Source organism: Pagrus major, chromosome 6 (genome assembly GCF_040436345.1).
Source record: "Pagrus major chromosome 6, Pma_NU_1.0".
In the NCBI taxonomy this organism is placed as follows: Eukaryota; Metazoa; Chordata; class Actinopteri; order Spariformes; family Sparidae; genus Pagrus; species Pagrus major.
The window spans coordinates 9,566,216-9,585,631 of NC_133220.1; the positions used below are offsets into that span (position 1 = coordinate 9,566,216).

At 38.2% G+C, this 19,416-nt stretch overlaps 2 protein-coding genes across 2 annotated transcripts; both read right to left on the reverse strand.

Moving 5' to 3' along the window:
* Window positions 1–2,803: 2,803 nt before the first annotated feature.
* LOC140997581 (specifically androgen-regulated gene protein) lies at window positions 2,804–4,573 on the reverse strand. Its single transcript, XM_073467528.1, has 3 exons — window positions 4,469–4,573; window positions 4,050–4,245; window positions 2,804–3,939 (listed from the first exon to the last, which is right to left on the reverse strand). Exons 1-3 carry the CDS (start codon window positions 4,571–4,573, stop codon window positions 2,804–2,806), a joined length of 1,437 nt encoding a protein of 478 aa, XP_073323629.1.
* A 5,277-nt stretch (window positions 4,574–9,850) lies between these two features.
* On the reverse strand, window positions 9,851–15,347 carry yod1 (YOD1 deubiquitinase). Its single transcript, XM_073469218.1, has 3 exons — window positions 15,303–15,347; window positions 13,559–13,771; window positions 9,851–12,883 (listed from the first exon to the last, which is right to left on the reverse strand). Exons 2-3 carry the CDS (start codon window positions 13,764–13,766, stop codon window positions 12,186–12,188), a joined length of 906 nt encoding a protein of 301 aa, XP_073325319.1. The 5' UTR covers window positions 13,767–13,771; window positions 15,303–15,347; the 3' UTR covers window positions 9,851–12,185.
* Between the last annotated feature and the right edge of the window lie 4,069 nt (window positions 15,348–19,416).

Sequence of the window (19,416 nt, forward strand, 5' to 3'; positions counted from 1 at the left end):
CCGTAATAACCTCAATCCTTTCTGCAGCTCGCTCTTCTGCCTGTGTATCATATGTCTAACTTTGGCTCTGGCCTGATTTCTTCACCCATTGTTTAATATTACTTGACCGGCAGAGAGCCGTGTCAGTTTCAAAATTTGACACCCTTTATTCGTCCTGCGCGCAGTCATACTAGACACAGATACTGGCCCATTAGACGAGCCCCTTCGCCTTGCTGAGAGATAACGCAATAGAGGGAAACTGTAATCATTTCTTACACACTCATTCAATAGCTTCAAGACTGTTGCATAACAAAAGCCGAGCCATTCTCATAAGTCAGTGGCTAGAATTAGTTGCTTACTTGCGAGGGATATTGAGACAACAGAGAGAAAGGGAAAGACCGATCCGCTAAGTTCACGCTGAGGTGGGGCTCAAGATAATCGGATAATGGAAGAACAGCTGAGCGGGCTTTCTCGTTGCTCGAGTGGCGTGTAAGACGAGTAGTATGACTGATAGTCTATTCTGTGAGTGGAGTGTTGGATGGAGCCGGTCTACAGGGAGGAAGCTTTGACTGAAGTACCTCACTTCTTTCAGCTCAGCATGAAAAGGCAAACCGTTTACATGGAGTTGTAACTGTTTCAGAAACTGAGCGTCTTAATTTAAAAATGGTGGCTCTGTTTAAGACTTCACTACGGAAAGATAAACTGATGTAAGCTCTAATAATGTATTTAAAGGTTTGAGGAAAAATATAACAAAATGCAATATGTCAGATGTGAACGTCTTTATTTTCACAGAAACGGGGAAGAGTGGGTAAAAATAGTCACATTATCATTTTCTTTCATTCTGTATGAACATCTCCAGTTTTTAGACAATGAAGGCAGTCACATAGACATTTGTCAAACATTTTCAAAACCACCTGAACTACATGTGCTGTATAAAATAGTAGAAACAAATCGGTGAGCTAACGAAACATCAGATCTCAATAATCATGTGCGTTAACTTTTTATATTAAGATCCTTGTAGTAAGAATTACTTAAAAGGTGATCAGGCCCTTTTAAGTCCTCGGACTTAAAGCATTAATAATAACATCATAAACACATTGTTAGGTAATAAACAATCGTAAGCCCTCATCAAAACATAAAAAAACAGTTTATAGAATGCTTAAAAACATTAAAGGTGCAATATGTAAGAATTTTAGTTTATGTTTAAAAATTTAAATTAAGAAACAGAATATGAAGACAGAAGAAGACAAACCATTAAGCCCCCCGGTGCTCCAAGCTCCTAGCCCCCACAGAGTCTGCTAATACGACCGCTAGCTGCACAGTTAACTGAGCTGACAAGCTAACAGCAGCTACAGTTAGCAGTAGTTAGCAGCCATGTTTGGAGTTTTTTGGAGTATGAATTCGACAGATGGCCAATTCTTACATACTGCACCTTTAATAAAAACCGTATGAGTTTCTTATCATTGTTTATAATATCATTACACACATGTTTATTGAGTTTAACGGTGCAATATGTAAGAACTGGCCATCTGTTCACTGCTTACGGTTGCTAACTATAGCTTCTGTCAGCTAGTTAGCTCAGGCAGCCGTTGAGCTAGCAGTCTGGACTGGGAGTTGGGAGAACAGGAGGGGTGTTTTAGACTGGGACCTGTTGGGGCTAGCTGGTTAGCATGCTAACTTCAGTACATCTTTCATCAAATTTTCGGACAACACCAGAACTGTTATTAACATTGTGTTGATAACTTTGGTTAATTTTGAATGTTTTTAACTGAAATTCTTACTTATTGTACCTTCAACTAACTTAATTATGTCACTGTAAATACTGATTGATGCATACTTTATTACACATTTATTAACAGTTAACTATGTTTGTGCAGCTGCCGGATCTAAAGCAAGAACAATGCCTTAATGAATCCTTAATTAGGCTTATATATGTTATATAAATGTCATCTGACAATAAACATGTTTATTATGCTATTATTAACACTCAAATAGTCTCATTAATGTTAATAAGCATTTTATAAGGATGTATTATGGCCATATTACCAATGCATATTACAAGAACCACAATATAAAGTGTTACCTAATGTACTGCTGGTAGCTACTAAAGATTAGAAAACACTGAAAAATCACCCCAAAACACTTTCAGAATTTTGTTTTACAATAATTGTGAGCTGCATAAACTGATTGCTCCAAGGACTGTACTCAACAATCCACTTACAGGCACATCCGTGAATTATGAAATGATCAGCAACGTCAAAACTCTGCTGATTTGGGTCGATGTTTCCTTTAAGTAGGAGTACAGTGGAGCAGCGTGTTCTGCACAGTATAATGAGGAAGGAACAAGACTAGTAGAAAACCAGAGTACGGCTTGTTTTGTGCACACTGAGGCTTCGTACTTATTATATTGATGTTTTAAGTGCTTCTTTATTTCATATGAAACTCTTGGGCTGACCTCATGTCCTATCAAGTCATATCTGACTGTAATTTATTCGAGCAAACAGAGATTCTGATTAGATTTCATATAATTACCATACAATAGAGCCTCAGGGGTTTGTAAGGTGCATTTTCAGATACTCGTGAAACCTACAGAAGAACAATAGATGAAGAAAAACTGCCCTCATGTAAGTAAGTAACTGCGACCTACATTAAAAGTGCTGGAATAGCCCTTCTTCTGTTTTCTTCTTCCTCCTCTGCTTGTGTTTGCCAAAGTGCCGAGTGCCAAGTCCCCGCTTAATGCTCTAACTCTCTTTAAGCTGATGGTACACTTGAACTCTTTCCGAGCTCTGCATTCACGCAGCCAGACTTCTGCTGTTCATCTGTTTCAGTCTTTGAGCAGTCCAAGCTTTCTGAGCGCTTCCTTTCGATCAGCTCCCATCCCGGGCACCACCATCACAGTGTATCCGACTGAGTTTGAGGATTTGTTGGGTGCAGGTTGAGCTGCAGTGGTGGTTTTCACTGGCTTGGAGGTTGTGATGTATCGCTGATCAGGACAGTTTCCACCGTTTATGTGGCTGTCCAGGGTAGCAGAGCGCTCCAGACCAGCTGGCTTCAACCCGTTGGATTGAGCGGGATGTGATACAGACACGGGGTGTTGGTCACGTCTGGAGTAGTGATGGAAACTGGCACTGCTCTGCAGAGGCTTGTTCTTGGGCTCTGAGGGCACTTGAGAATAGCAAAATGATGGGCTTCTTGATGGATTAGCATTCGATGGACCTCTTGTATATCTGTTTGGTGTTGGATCCAGAGAGGTGTGAGATTTAGGGGGAGCCAGTGGGGCGACTGTATCATTTTCTGGCTCTTGGTCTGTCAGAAGGCCCAGCTTCTGCAAAGCTTCCAGTCTAACAACCTTGGGATCTTTCGCATGATTGACACTGTATGAAGAATCTGAGGTTATGGGTGCTTTGTTTTGTGTTTTCACAGATATGTTGGCAGGAATCCTTTTGGGTTTGGGGGCCACAGCTGGAGGAGCCTCTGAGTTGTATCTGTCAGATCTTGGCGGTTTGCCGAGGTTTGGCCCTTTCACTGCAACAGGAAGGTCCTTGTCTGAGTCTATAGTATGATCAATTTTGGGACATAGAGGCGTTTTCTTTGACGAGGCACTCCTCCGCAGGTGAACAAGTGCGTCATAGGATAGAGGTCCTCTAGGTACAGGACCTTCAGGTGACTTATTTGAGTAATCCCTGGGTTTGATGGGAGGAGGTATCACAACATTAACCTCTAAAGGTACTTGGGGAGGAGCCGGTTTCTGGTCGTGTTTGTGCCCCGGTGCTTGGCTCAAAGGAGTGAAGTGAGGCTGAGAGCTGAGGTTTTTGTCTGAAGGGACCCCTGGCTTAGCACTCGGTACAGAACAAGGAGAACCGTTTGCCACAACAAAAGGTGTAGGAACCAGGTAGCTCTGCATAAGTTTGGTGTCAACATTTTCCTTCATGGGTTCCTTGGAGGCATGTTTCTTTGGACCTGAAAGACAAACAAGCACATGTTCGTGACTAGAGATACAAAACAACTTTCTTTAAAGTCTTTCATTGACTACTTGCTAATTAGGCATCTGTTCACAGAGATTAACTCACTGTTGAGCTTGCTTTTGCTCAGGGAGGCTGACAGGTCAGCCAGTTTGTTAGCAAGGTTGCCAGGGCAGGGCAGTTGGTCAGGTTCGTCATTGGACAGCCCACTGTCCTCCTCAGTGTCCAAAGACTCAATAGTCTCCTCCAGAAACATGAGACAGGCTTTCTCTTCAGCAGACAGGTGCTCCAGACTGTCATCACTCTGTAATACATAAAAGTAGGGCTTTCATTTTGACAAAACTTTCATAGTAAGATATTAAGTGACATAAACTCTTAGACATCAGTAGAACAATTGGCGTCACTTTTTAGATGGAAACATTTAAGCCTTACACCCATCCTTCAGCTCCTATGTCTCAACCAGCAGTTACCTAGATGGTTTTGTCTTGATGTTTCAAGAAAAATTACTAAGATTTTTAGGAACTTACATAGCTAGAATTGGCACTGACAACGCTGTCACAGCTGCCAGCACTCTCCATGCCGGTCATCGCCTCCAATCCAATGCCACCTGGCCAGGTATCGCTTTTGGGCATCTTTGGCGCGCTACTTTATCCGAGGTTAGTGTTAAAGATTGTTGTGTTTCACTCTGTGGAAAGAAGAATACATGTTGCGTTTGAATAACAGTTTAAATTGTTCATTAACAAGCTTGGCAGAGCAAAGTTATTCTTAAAAATAAAAGACAGCATTCATGGATTAGTTTGGTTGTTTCGAATATTCTAACCACATTATTAAAGCCATTTGTTTGCATTCTTCCTTGTACAGTACAGAATCTAAAGGACTGCATTGGGAATTGTCTTCAAAATACTTTCCTATAGACTCAATCGCCGTGATGTTGCGGTAACAACAGCAGTCACTTCTAGGTAGAAAACTGGAGGTTGATTTGCCTTGTGGAGATCTGCCAACTTGTTTATTTCTTTTAGACTTCCATTACAAAAATAAACAGATGTCCAACTAAAAAAAAGGCAACGTGTGAATTCTCACAGATTACAAACTGAAACTCTACAGGGCTCGACATGCACTTATTGATCAACAAAACTGTTTGAATAAAGAAGACATTCAGCATTTTTCTGACTGGACTGTGTGTAAAAGCATCAACCAAAATGAGAACTTTAAGAACTTTAACCACATCTGATTAATTGACAATAGCTGTAAAGATATTTAAACTTTGGCTTGATCTTTAATTATATAATTAACAGATAAATGGCAGTACAATGTGCACGGACTCTGAATAACAATATCTGGCTTCCAGTCAAGTTGTTTCCAGTGGAGGATGGAAAATGTTGTGTGTGTGAACTGTAATCAGCACCACTTGGAACTGGACAGCTCCGGATCAGGCTGACCTGTGTTTACGATTAGCTCAGGGTTAAATGTAAAACAGTCAAACATGTAGGGCTAAACATAACCCTGAGTTATGTCAACCCAGGATTAAAATTAGACACGGGTTACTTTAACGTCATTAGCCTTTACTGTAAATAGGGCCTACACGGTGGTTGGATATTTTGATAGAGTTATAACATGTTGCACAATAATCCGTCTTTCGTAACACATTTATAATACTGCCGCATGACTTGGACAAGAGTACAGAACAGTAGACTTAATCATGCCATTAAAGAACCATAAATGGGTCCAATGGTTGGCACAGGATTATTACATGCAGATACTCAAGAAACTCAAAACTATTTCAAGGGAATTCAAAACTGTTATAAGTGATTGAAAAAAAAAAAGAAAAAAAAGATTGATTATCATCCCCAGGTTGTTAAATAACGACTGTCTCGGTCGGAGCTGACAACTCAATCGTCAGTTTTTGACGACCTGTTGATAAGACTCAACAATCGTCTATCTTTCTCCAGATTTGCTTGCTGCACCTTGAAGTTACAAGTAAAAAATGTCTTTGCTCAAAGACAGTTTTAGAAAATTATTGTTATTGATGCAATGAATTGTTTGTGGTCAAACCCCTACACCAAACTTTTTATTGTTCTTCTAGGTCTGATTTTCTGATACTGTAGCTTTTGAGGGCAACTGTGTTTTGTACAGCTGATTTTCAAACTCATAAGATTTTTTAAAACAATTTGGGCAGAACAATAAGGGCTGCAAACCCCCGGACCTAAAAGCAAATTATGCTCAAAACTGCACCGCTGTAACGTACCTTTTGAGAAAGAGAAAGAGTAAAGGTGGCTAAATGTTTACCATGATGGATTTAATAAACTCTGAACACTTTGCTTGTGCATTTTCATTATTACTGACAAAGCTTTTTACTAGTGGCTGCCTTGAAATCCATCTAAAAATCCATCCATCTAACCTCTAACCCTACAGTATGCTTGGCAAATGGTTCATGATAATTTAAAGTACACATACTCTCTAGTTAATTGGCTAAAACGACCTCAGTGATCCTTAGAAGCTGCATGTGTTTAGATGGACATGTATGATTTGTCAGGATATTTTCTAGATTTCTAAATTGCTCACTGTCTCACACAGACCTGTCTGAATATCATCTCATCAACATACAACCCTGTGGTGTGTTTTACACGAACAATGGCTTTCCGGTGAGAGGGAATGACAGGGTATCATAGCTTGGAGTGTGTTTCTGACAGATATCGAACTAGTCCTCTTACTGCATGTGACTCAGATTACAGCACACATGCCACTCCTAATCTTCCTCAACCGGATCAGTTTCAGAGGGAGTGCAGGGCAGCAGCAATGATCTCCTGGAAGCTATATGATATCCAGTTTGACCACGTTGTCTTACTGTAACAGTCTAGACTATTCATTTGGAGTGTATTAGTTTTAGCTGGTGAAAATTAAAGAAAATGTAAAACGTCAGTGGCATGATTAGGGATTGGTCTCTGGAGGATGCTAAAATGTTGGCGCTATTCTGGCATTGTGACACACTTTAGATAAAATCATCTTCCTAGAAATTGTAGTAGTTGTCTAACATCAATTCAATACACTTTTAGAGGATAAATACTTTTAACTTTCCTATAGAAATTGTAGAAACAGAGTTAGAAGTTTAGTATAAAGGCACCTCTGTCTGATCCTAGTGAAAAGAAATTTACTTTTTGGATAAGTTTCACCACCCGAGAGGGAAGGACTGCTAGATAGGCCAAGAGAGGCACAAAAGCAGTCCTGTTCACTGTTCACTGTTCATGCTTTGCCATGTCATCTCATCCCTGTAAAATTTTAGAGCCCCCTATCACCATGCCATTATGTAAATACCCCCCATCTGTCCCGATGTATGCGGGTCAGGATATGAATCTGCGAAACAGTGGAAAGTCTGAGATAAAGTTTATTGTGTTTTCACCCGACACAATCTGGGTTGATCGCATGCAAATAAGAAGAGGAGCTGCTGTTGCCTGGAGGCGACTGAAATAGAAAACACTTTGCAGAACATTTATCACAATGTTTTAAGTATTATACACTTCTTGTGCTGTCAGGTGTGTAGTGTGACTTAGGATTTTTCCTTTGTCATAACAAAACATCAGTCGAATTACGCTGTGGTTAGTCACTAACCCTCACAGACCATTTCCAGTGAAAGCACATCTTAGGCACCGGTGAAAATAATCATTAACGTTATCACCATATAGATACACCTATCGACACAGGGGCAACAGACACAAAAGACAGTATAATGCAGAGGTCGGGGCAATAAAACTAACTGCCATTTGACATTTCCCTGGAACAATAACCTCTGGTTCAGTAACACCAGTTTTGTTTTGATTGTGGCTATAAAAGAGCAACCAGCCAAGGTTTTATTACACTTAGCCTACTGCTTTTGTTTGAAGGGGATTATGCAACTGGGTTTAATAATCACTGTTCATTTTTTTTCCCATGCTCTTTTTTTAATTCTCAGTACCTGGCCTTCAACCCTCTCTACCTCCAGGTAACATATAATAAAGATTACCTGCCCCCAAATACAGTCTATACAAAATATATAGCCTATTAGGTATGCTTTAGACTTTTGCTACAGCTAAAGCCAGCCTGCAAAAATATACACAAGCTAGCTAAAAAAAAAAAATCTGCAAACACATTTAAATTTAAAATAAAATGACATCAGCTAGGCTATATTACACTACACATAAACAGAGAAGAAGTAGGAGGGTACCATCGTTTGGCAAAATAAGCTTTCATCAGTAAATAAAAATAGTTAAAACTTGACCACATACCTGTTTGAATCGTCGTACACTGATCAGTTATCCATCATGCGCCTCTCCTTCATGTGAAGACGCGGTGAGTGAAGTGACTGAGCGGCTCTGTGACACCTGCATGAAGGACTTTGTGCTCTAAGCCTTCAGCCAATCAGAGGGCAGCGCTCTCCTTAAGACGCACGAGCCCCGTTGTCATGGTACCTACAACTGTACAGTAATCTGCTGGTCAGTATCCGAGTATCACACTCCCTCTGCTCACAGGGACGTGTAACTAACACCTGCTGTAAGAGGAAGTGTAATCAGAGTACACGTTACTCTCGAGGAGGTAATTACTTCCACCCGAATGTGTCAGGCTTGAGTAAAAAAATAAAGATGTTGTGTGGAAAATATTACTTTAGTAAAAAGTGAAAGTCACTCATATGAAGAGTACTCGAGTATATTTGAATGACAGATACTTTTACTTAAGTATCAAAAGTAACTTTCTGGTAATAATTGTACTTAAAGGTGCAATATGTAAGAAATTCCCACCCGTCAAATTCACTCTAGCTCGTTAGCTTAGTTAGCCATGCAGCTAGCGGTCCATTCGTTCCTTTGAAAGCTGCTCGGTGGCATTTTATTTACTAGAGACTTTTCCGACTACCGAGCTGGCTAACTTGAAATGGGATCAAGTAATTGAATCTTGTGGCTCTTCTAGACTTTCCAAATTTTATCGGACCGACTGGCTCCAGTAATGACAGGGAAACAAGTCATTTCGCTGATATCTCTGCAACACAATACGTAGATGTAATAACATCAAAACTGTTATTTCTTCACATTATGTTGACAATTTTATTTAATTTTTGAGAATTCTCAACTACAATTCTTACTAATTGCACCTTCAAGTTGTTTAAAGCTGCTGGACTGCGGATATCTTACAAATCTGACAAAGTGACTTGCGGTATACTTTTTTTTTCATGTTTTTTTTTTTACAGGATTTTTTTTCTCTGAATTTTGAAAACACACGGATGGAAAAAAAAAATTGAGGAACTTAGAAAAATGATCCTGGCATAAAATTTTTTTACCCCGCCAGTTGTCGAGTCATGAAGACTGGAGAGAAAACAATGAATTGATTATCAGAACTGATTGTCTATTATCTAATGATAAACTCAACAGGTCGTACCTTTTAATGGAGACCTTGACAAGTCAGTAAATAGATAAAATGAAGACCATAAAACGGACCTGTCCATCTGTGAGCTGGGGAGACTATTAGCTGACATAGGAAAAAAAACACTTGTGTAACCAATTACATCCAAGAGGGCCTTGAAACTAGTACACCTAGATGTAATACAGCTGTTATTAAAGTTATTAATTACCCCTCTGTAAGTCTCATCTCATCTTGTAGTAGCAGTGGTAGCTGCTTCAGTTGGTCAACCAGCTCGTGAACAAATGTAAGATCCTATTAAGAGCGGTTAGATGCTCCTTAAAATAACATGTAGGTAGTGTAATCCCACTACGATGGCACAGGATCAGTGTTGTTTAGCCAACAAGGGTTTATTTCCAGCGGCCATGGATTGTCAATAGGAGTTAGAAATAGATATAAATAAAATGCATTAGTAAAAAGTAGTTTGAGCAGAACTACAGACGTAAAAAAATGAAATAATTGACACAAAACGACTCGTACACAACACAGTTGGCTATAACTTTTAATTGTGACACCACATTGAAAAAAATCAAGTAAATCCAGTTATTCTGTAGTGCTTTGTGTGCAACATTCATGGTTATTGTCCTTGAAGAGTCATGAGAACTTGGTAAATACAAAATACAACAAAGCCATTTCATAGTTTCACTTTTATGCAAGCCTATTAATCCATAATCACTGTTAAAATAAACTACCTAAAGTAACAGAGAAGGAAAAAAATACAGTAACTCACATTCACACAGACATAATTTGACAATTTTTGCTTTGCCTTTCATTTGTTCCCAACACTATCTCTGAGTCTGAACCAATCACAATGTGAAATCACTGTCAATCCTTTTCTTTTTGGCAACAACTCAGTACCAATATTACCCTCACATATACTGGTTCTGAACAACACCAGGACACAATAATCCAGGCTGCAAGGAAAAAAAGTAATCCAATAAATATCTTCATGGCCTCCTCCAATTTTACGTTTCTGAGCTGTGTTTGTAAGTGTGTGCTTTATCCTTGTACGCAGTGAGTATCAAAGGAAGTAGCAAAGCGATAATGCCTGACTTAAGATGTGAGAACATGCTCCAATTGTGCGAAAACATGTAACATTGTGCATTAAATATTAAACCAAAGTGGACAAAGTTTACTAGTGGTTTTCAAAAGTTACTTTACAACCGCAAATGTGAGAAGGAAAAGTGAAATTGCAAATATAAATGGTTAATACGGGTTACAGCTGCACGATTAATTGGTTGAAAGAAAATTAATCGCCATCTATTTAGATGATTGAGTTAAATTTTTCAAGCAAAAAAGTTTAAATATTCGCTGTTTTAAGCTTCTTAAATGTTAGGATTTCTTCTTTCCTTTGTCATTTATGATAATAAATGAAGAATCTTTGGGTTTTGGACTGTTGAAGCAAATTGAAGACGACTGGGAAATTGCGAATAGCATTTTTTCACAATGTTGTGACACTTTAGACTTAACGATTAATCATAACAAAAAAATAATAAATCTGCACATAAATCGACGCTGAAAATAACTCTTAATTGCAGCCCTATACTGATAAGCAAAGAACATAGTGTAAGGACTGTACCTGAACAGTAAATGCATTAAGTGAACAGGATTGATCTCTGACATACAGCGTAACTTCCACTTCAGATTTCTAGTCATCACGCCACCTTCTCACCATGATTTGTGTTCTGTTATCCGACGCCTCATCAAGCTTAAAATGAAAATCAAAAGTATGCAGCAATATAAAACAAAAACACTGTATTTTTAAAAAAGATTAGTTCCTACAGCATGAGGACATTTGAAAATCACACACTAGAATTAAAAATTACACTCCTGAAAAACTGTCGTACACATGAAGAAAAACAAAGAGCTACAGATTTTGTAAAACGTTGTTTTCAGCACCATTTTTTTATCTACTTTAAAATAACCTCACTGGTAAACCATTATGCAACATCAAAAAAGAAAAAAAATATATATGAAGGATTAAGTCTCATAAGTAATTAGGCTGATTTGTTTTTTTAATCACAATCTGCATTTCAAAATGCATAACCTCAATCTCAAACCCCAATCTCAACGGCCGCTACCCAGTAAATTCAAAGATGTCACAGATAGCATGTTTGTAAAAAGATAAATCCAGCTTAGCGTTGACACAGAACGACTGTGTTGAACAATTCGGACATCTGAAGTTAACCAAATTATCAGTTCTTAGTATTTAGCTTCTGACACCTGTCAACAAGGGAAATAAAAAAACATGCTACATAACCAACATGATGAATAACAGTCAAACTTTGTGTGCTGCGCTTAAGACAACAGTGAATCAGATCACATCATATGTAGTGCAAGAAATTCTTAGTGGTTGTTTTAAATTCTTTCCAGAGACAGATGGCGGATTTAAAAAAAAAAAAATCAGTCACAGGAAAGTGTTGGCAATTTGGTGCATTTGTTGCACTATTTGTTTTGTTATCAGTACAATCCAGCCATCGAGTACTCTAAACAGATTAAAACAAATGCTAAGAATAACTTGCTTATTTTACTTGACCCAGTTAACCAGATCTGAAACCATCCCAAACAGACTAAACGATGGTTTAATGACATCGGAGCACTGCAGTAGTGTTTCTGACTTTGAGAACTCACAGCAGTTAAAGAGTAATACTGAACTGGTTAGAGGCTGAACACAGTGTCTGCAGATTCTCCATAGATGTCGCTGGACAATGTGAGGTAGAGGATCACACAAGCAGATTGACAGATAGACCAACAGTTGCCAGACATGGGGCACGGGGTTGGTGGTGGTTTTATTTGTGAGAGGGAGGAAAGACAAAACGACGCTCACACCTCGCCGAAGTTGGTGTGGCCTGTCTCCTTGGCATGCTCACGAGCTTCCTTTTGTCCCACCAGGCCTGTCTGGCACACCATGCAGCGCAATGCAAAGCGGTTAACGTCTGTGAACTGCCGCTTGCGGCGGGCTTCATCTGCCAGCTCGAGGGCCTGGGCCAGGATTACGTCGTCTGTTGTGGAGAAGATAGTCAGGGGCGGGGTGTCAGAGCCGGGTGTTTCTTTCTGCAGCGGGTCGTAGTGGATGCCGTCGTAGATGAGCAGCACGCGTTTGTGGTAGCCGGCGTCCTCCCCAAAGCGATCCACTCGGACAGTCTGAGTGTCCACCACACAGATCTCACACTGGTAAAACTTGGACAGGATAGACACCTCGATGGCGCCTCCCCAGGTGTCGTCACGTCTTATCCAAGTGCAGTACTCCTCGTTGGTCTTTCCCAGCACCGCTTCCGAGTACGCTGCAGGGTCACTTGACACAATCTGGGCGATGAGGCCTCGCATCTCCGGGGCACAAGCAGGGTCGTACACACCACCTTCCACCACATAATACACACTGGTGAAGAGGCAGGAGTTATCAGCTGGGACCACTCGACGCGCCAGCATGGGTGAGGCTTCCAGGCGTGGTACTTTAGTCACAGTGGGATGATCCTGAGGCTTTGGCTTGTTTTTCTCTTCCTCAACAATGAGTGTGTCTCCTGCAGAGGATGACAACACACCACGGATCAGCCTGGTCAGACTTTGGTAACAAGAATTTTTAAAGTAAAAAGGGTTTTTCTTTTCTCATCTTTAATTGAGATGCAACAATTCCAATTTTTCTTGGCTGAGAACTACAACTGACAGCACACACATACATTTCTGTAACATTTTTAAAATGAAAAATCTAATTGTTTGTTCATAATAAAACACTGACTTTTAAAAATCACAAATTCTCCAAAAGTGCACCAGGTTACAGGACCTTCTGTCACTCTCACTAAAAGATATCTCAAAATAAAGTGCTCTGTTACTTGACAGAGAAATGAAAGTGAATTGCAGTAGATCCCACTTTATCTTATCTTATTAATATGTTGTAAGACATTTTATTGAGTGGCCTGTTCATGAACTGTTCAAACTTTAACAAGTTGGCCACTCTAGGTCACAAAACGGAGCCTCCATGTTGTCATTTCATAGGTCATTCGTAACACTCGGCTACAATGTTTTACTTTGCCAAAAGAAAACAGGTGCAACAGATCTGTATAACAACAAACATTGTTGACAACTCAAGAAACGTCCCTGTCTCTGCAGACTGAGAAAAGGTGAACTGTAATTACAAACAAAAAATGGAGTGATTTCAGTTCATGTTGTCTGCATATTTTGAATGTCTGACAACATACCTGATTTGATGGGATAGTCTTTAAGGTGAGCGTCTCCGTTTCGAAGATCGAGGCTGGAAGGTGGATAACCAACCATAATTTTCTGCACGTCACAGGGGATACCAGTGAGCTCCTCCACCTTAGTCTTCAGCTCTTGCACACAGGACTGATGAGTCAAGCCCTGCATTATGTGGCTCCCGTTTTTGGTCTTACAGCGAAGCCGCAACATCCTGCCTGCAACGACATGTGAATAACACAGTAAGTATTTGTTGTGAGCTTTGCCAATCCGTCGAGGCATCTGTTGTCAGGAGTAGGGATGGGACGAAGATTTTATTGCATATCGCAATAGAAAACACAATTAGTTGATCATGGAGAATTTTCACAAACGAGATAATCATGATTATCCTCACATGAATGATCTAATTCACTGACGTACAGTCCTATATTGTTTTCCTGATTTATTTCAAATTGCCTAAGCCTGTCACCATGGCTGGAGGCATGGCTTACACACTGTTACACAAGTTAAACAGGATGTGTGTAATCACTGCAGAGTCCAAAATAAAGAACAGGGAGATGAGGTTGCCACCATGTATTTATCCTTTATTTGTGCAGAAAGACTCTTATGATTTATGATTACTTATTTAAAGTTCTTGAATGTTTTTGACTAAAAAGATGTGTATCCTATCTGTGACACAATAAAAACACTTGTTTCCTGACTAAAAGGTAAGATTTTTAATTATGTTTTAGTAATTTCAAGAATGTGGCATAATCTTCAGTAAACGAAGATCTTTCTCTTCCGATTACAATTTCTTCCCCAAAACTACATAGTGCACCTTTAAATGAAATAAAATATCTCATTCATTCAAAAGTTTAACATGTAAAACTCGTGATTATGTGTGAGGTACAAACAGGACCAGATCTTCTGAATCACTGCTATACATGAAGTTAAACAAGTGCCAACTCTGACATTTTGAAAAGTTAGTTCGCCTCTTAACCTTGACTGAAACACTAGCAAATCATTGAATCACTCAAACATGATTTAATCCTTTCAGTTTTATGCGAGTAGCCCTGAATACTGCCTGCTCGAGTTGGTTATGAAATCTACTTCATTGACACCTTCATGCCATGGTCATTTAAGTTAGCTAGCCAGGTTAGCTCGCAATTTTGCTAGCTGCTTCATCAGCTATATTAGCTAGCATTTGGCTAAATGTGTTTGTTAGCCAATGCAACACAGAAAGAACCGGGATTATGCTGGTTGTTATGGACCCGGCATAACAAAGAAAGTGCTGATGATCAGCAGGACGACTGTGAAGCACATGACAGCGACACTGCTTTGTTTTAATTTCTTTGTTCTGTCAGTTGACGTTGACGATAGTGACAGATAGTGGGGCTGAGCTAACAAGAAACTCTCTGCCAAGCGAGAAAAAAGCAGCATTACGTGGAGCCACTTGTCGTATCTCTCGACAAATAGTCGTGTGACATTTATCCTGAAAGTGTGTACATTAAACACAGCTACTGGCCCGAACAAACAAACAAACAAACAAACAAACGTTCACGTTAGCTACGTTAGCTGTATCATGTAACGTTATCAACTGCTAACTTTAGCATGCTAACCTGGCCACTGACTTGGCGTTAACTGGACAGTTTTTCAGGGCATTTTCAATTGTAGTTGAACTTTGGTGAATTCTGTTACCTGTCAGCTAACATATCTATACACGACAGGGTTTATTTATTGACATGACAGGGACTTATTTTGTTTTCTTACCTGCTGTTGACTGCAGCCCTGCCTCAGACAATAAACATCCAGTGAGAGACTGATGTGTAGAACGTCACTTTACGTCCATATGACGGCATCACGCTCTCTGCCTGACGGCTTGTACCGTAAGTTCTCTAATAGCGAAGGTAAGAAAACCTCAACAACAAATAGATAAATGCTGTGGTGTCCCTGAGCAGAGCCACAGATGTAGGCTGTCATGTAGGTCGCGTCATATGTTTAGATAAGAACTGTGGTTGGTTAAACATCTCTAATGACGTTGTTTATTTAAAAAACACTTTGCATGTGTGAAACCCAGTGATTTTTTCCCCACCAGAATAATAAAAATGAAAATAAAAAAAAAATCACTCAGATCCACACTTTGAATTTTTCTTTCCTCATGAATTTTTTTTTTCACTCGATTTCAGACATGAAAAAAAAATCTCCTGAAAACAGAATTTTTTTTTTCAAATGTTTCCACAGATGGAAAATAATTAAGTAATTTAGAAAGTTTGTCCTGGCAAAACTTAAAAAAAAAACAAAAAAAACCCTCACTTTCCTCTCAGGGACCCAGAGAATAAAACCAAGTTTTCTGTTCTGAAAAAAAAGAAATGTTTTTCACTTGATTTCACACATGAAAAAAAAATCTCCTGAAAACAGATTTATTTTTTCAAATGTTTCCACGGATGGAAAATAATTAAGGAATTTAGAAAGTTTATCCTGGCAAGACTATAAAAAAATAAATTAAAAATTCTCACTTTCCTCTCAGGGCTTCCACAGCAGAACCAGATAATAAAAACAATTTTTCTGTTATGAAAAAAAAAAAATTCACTCGATTTCACACATGACAAAAAAATGTTTTTTTCAATCGATTTCACACATTTTTCCATGTGTGAAATTGAGTGAAAACATTTTTTCTTTTCAAATGTTTCCACGGATGGAAAATAATGAAGTAATTTAGAAAGTTTATCCTGGCAAAATAAAAAAATAAAAAATTCTCACTTTCCTCTCAGGGACCCAGAGAATAAAATCAATTTTTCAGTTATGAAAAAAAAAAAATTCACTTGGTTTCACACATGACAAAAAAAATCTCCTGAAAACAGATTTTTTCTTTTCAAATGTTTCCACAGATGGAAAATAATGAAGGAATTTAGAAAGTTTATCCTGGCAAGACTTAAAAAAAAATTTAAATTGTCACTTTCCTCTCAGGGCTTCCACAATTTTTCAGTTATGAAAAAAAAAAAAAAAATCACTCGATTTCACACATGAAAAAAAAATCTCCAGAAAACAGATTTTTTTTTTCAAATGTTTCCACAGATGGAAAATAATTCAGGAATTTAGAAAGTTTATACTTGCAAAACTTAAAAAAAAATATCTCCTTTCCCTTTCAGGGCAGCAGACCCAGAGAATAAAACCAATTTTTCAGTTATGAAAAAAAATAAATTTTTTCGCTCGATTTCACAAATGAAAAAAAAAAATCTGAAAACAGATAAAAAAAAAAAAAAATGTTTCCACAGATGGAAAATAATTCAGGAATTTAGAAAGTTTATCCTGGCAAGACTATAAAAAAAAAAAAATTCTCACTTGCCTCTCAGGGCTTCCACAGCAGACCCAGAGAATAAAACCAATCTTTCAGTTATGAAATTATTTTTTTTTTCACTTGGTTTCACACATGACAAAAAAAATCTCCTGAAAACAGATTTTTTCTTTTCAAATGTTTCCACGGATGGAAAATAATTAAGTAATTTAGAAAGTTTATCCTGGCAAAATAAAAAAATTAAAAAATCTCACTTTCCTCTCAGGGACCCAGAGAATAAAATCAATTTTTTAGTTATGAAAAAAAAAAAAATTCACTCGATTTCACACATGAAAAAAAAAAATCTTCTGAAAAAAGATTTTTTTTTCAAATGTTTCCACAGATGGAAAATAATTAAGTAATTTAGAAAGTTTATCCTGGCGAAACTTAAAAGAAAAAAGAAAAAAATTCTCACTTGCCTCTCAGGGCTTCCACAGCAGACCCAGAGAATAAAACCAATTTTTCTGTTATGAAAAAAAAAATGTTTTTTTCACTCAATTTCACACATTTTTCCATGTTTTTTTTTCAAATGTTTCCACAGATGGAAAATAATGAAGGAATTTAGAAAGTTTATCCTGGCAAGACTTAAAAAAAAAATTTAAATTGTCACTTTCCTCTCAGGGCTTCCACAATTTTTCAGTTATGAAAAAAAAAAAAAAAATCACTCGATTTCACACATGAAAAAAAAATCTCCAGAAAACAGATTTTTTTTTCCAAATGTTTCCACAGATGGAAAATAATTCAGGAATTTAGAAAGTTTATACTTGCAAAACTTAAAAAAAAAAAAATCTCCTTTCCCTTTCAGGGCAGCAGACCCAGAGAATAAAACCAATTTTTCAGTTATGAAAAAAAATAAATTTTTTCGCTCGATTTCACACATGAAAAAAAAAAATCTCCTGAAAACAGATAAAAAAAAAAAAAATGTTTCCACAGATGGAAAATAATTCAGGAATTTAGAAAGTTTATCCTGGCAAAAATTTTTTTCACTTGCCTCTCAGGGCTGCCACAGCAGACCCAGAGAATAAAACCATTTTTTCAGTTGTTATGACCCTCATTATTGAGTCATTATTGTGTTTATTTGTTGCTGATCTCTCTCCTCCTCAGTGTGGGTGTGTGTGTGAGCAGTCTCTCCCTGAGTGCTTGTGTGTGGGTGTGTTTTTGATTAAGAGCAGGTTGGACCTGCTGATTGGCTGCCTCAGCCTGATTGCTGACACGGGATTGGTCAGAGGGAGGAGCGGAGCCCTTTTTTAAACCGCTGGCTGACTGCAATCTTCCTCTTCCACCAATCCTCCACTCCCAACATGATCCAGTGCCTAGTGTGAATAGTGTTTTGTTTGTGATGTAAACTCATTGTAAGTAAAATTAGCTGCAGTACCATCTGGTACTTTGGGAAATGTGTAAATAGACAGAGAGTAGTATAGTAGGAGGGAGAAGCCTTTTTTAATTGATAACCCTTTTTTTCCACCTGACCCACCTGAACTGAGGCCTAGTATCTATCAAGAAAAGCAAATTCTCATTTTTTCCATTGGGTTCTTTAATAAGTTTGAGACAATGTTGCATTAAACAAGGAACAATTCAATGAAGGTCACATAATAAAATAACTTGTAACAGATTTGGAGCACTCAGTTCGAAAGACGTCATGTGCAACAGAGATCCTTGTGCATCTCCTACATTTCAATGAAAAAAAAAATGATCTCACTTCAAAATTCACCTTTATTGTCTGCTAAAAAGGCACAATAGGCTGCTTTGAGCAGGGCAATAACTTACCGACAGTCAAAGATTACATAGTCATAGAAACCTGTACCACCGTCTATTATTAAATTAAATCAAAGGATCGTGGAGTCAAAAATGGCTGATGTTTCAGAGTTTCAGCAGTAAAGATACATTTGCATGGCCAGAATGACTTCATGAACACAGAAAGTCAAGAAATAGCTAAAATACTATCAACATGTGTTGTTTTTGTTGCACAATATCCCTTTCTAGAATACACAGGCAAGAAGAAGAACGGACTAAAAGATCAACATTCAGGATTTTGTCCTCATTGTGACAGATTACACCAGTTTATTACAGCAGGCATGTGAATGGCAGCTTGTCACAGAAAATAAAGTCTTTTTTAAAAAAAATCTACTGCTGGTTTACAGTTCGTCCAGCAATGTGGTGCATTTTTCTAACAACACATAATGCTTCAAAAACAGAAAAAAGAAACTCAAGACAGCATTTTAATTTCCTTCAGAACTGATTTACACATTTCTCTCAAACCCACAACAAATCAGTAACATGAGACGTAACAGATGATGGCTTTTCTGATGTGAACAACAACTGCAGCTTGATTGTACGGTCGATATGGGTTTGGGTAACATTTCATTTTACAGGTCTGTCATTTTCATGGCAAATAGGTGGTAACATATTCAAAATTTCTTTGAAATTACCCCCAAATGACAACAATAATTCATCAAAAATGTTGTGAAAATCACCCCTACATAATTTAATAATAATATTCTGCTAAGCACTTAATAAATAGCTGGTAATTAATACATTTACAGGAAACTT

Coding starts and splice junctions, on each gene's coding strand:
- yod1 (XM_073469218.1), bottom strand. CDS start 13,766: ATGTTGCGGCTTCGCTGTAAGACCAAAAACGGGAGCCACATAATGCAG. Junction 12,884..13,558: donor AGACTATCCCATCAAATCAG/GTATGTTGTCAG, acceptor CATCCTCTGCAG/GAGACACACTCATTGTTGAG.
- LOC140997581 (XM_073467528.1), bottom strand. CDS start 4,573: ATGCCCAAAAGCGATACCTGGCCAGGTGGCATTGGATTGGAGGCGATG. Junction 4,246..4,468: donor TCAGTGCCAATTCTAGCTAT/GTAAGTTCCTAA, acceptor TATGTATTACAG/AGTGATGACAGTCTGGAGCA. Junction 3,940..4,049: donor GAGCAAAAGCAAGCTCAACA/GTGAGTTAATCT, acceptor TTTGTCTTTCAG/GTCCAAAGAAACATGCCTCC.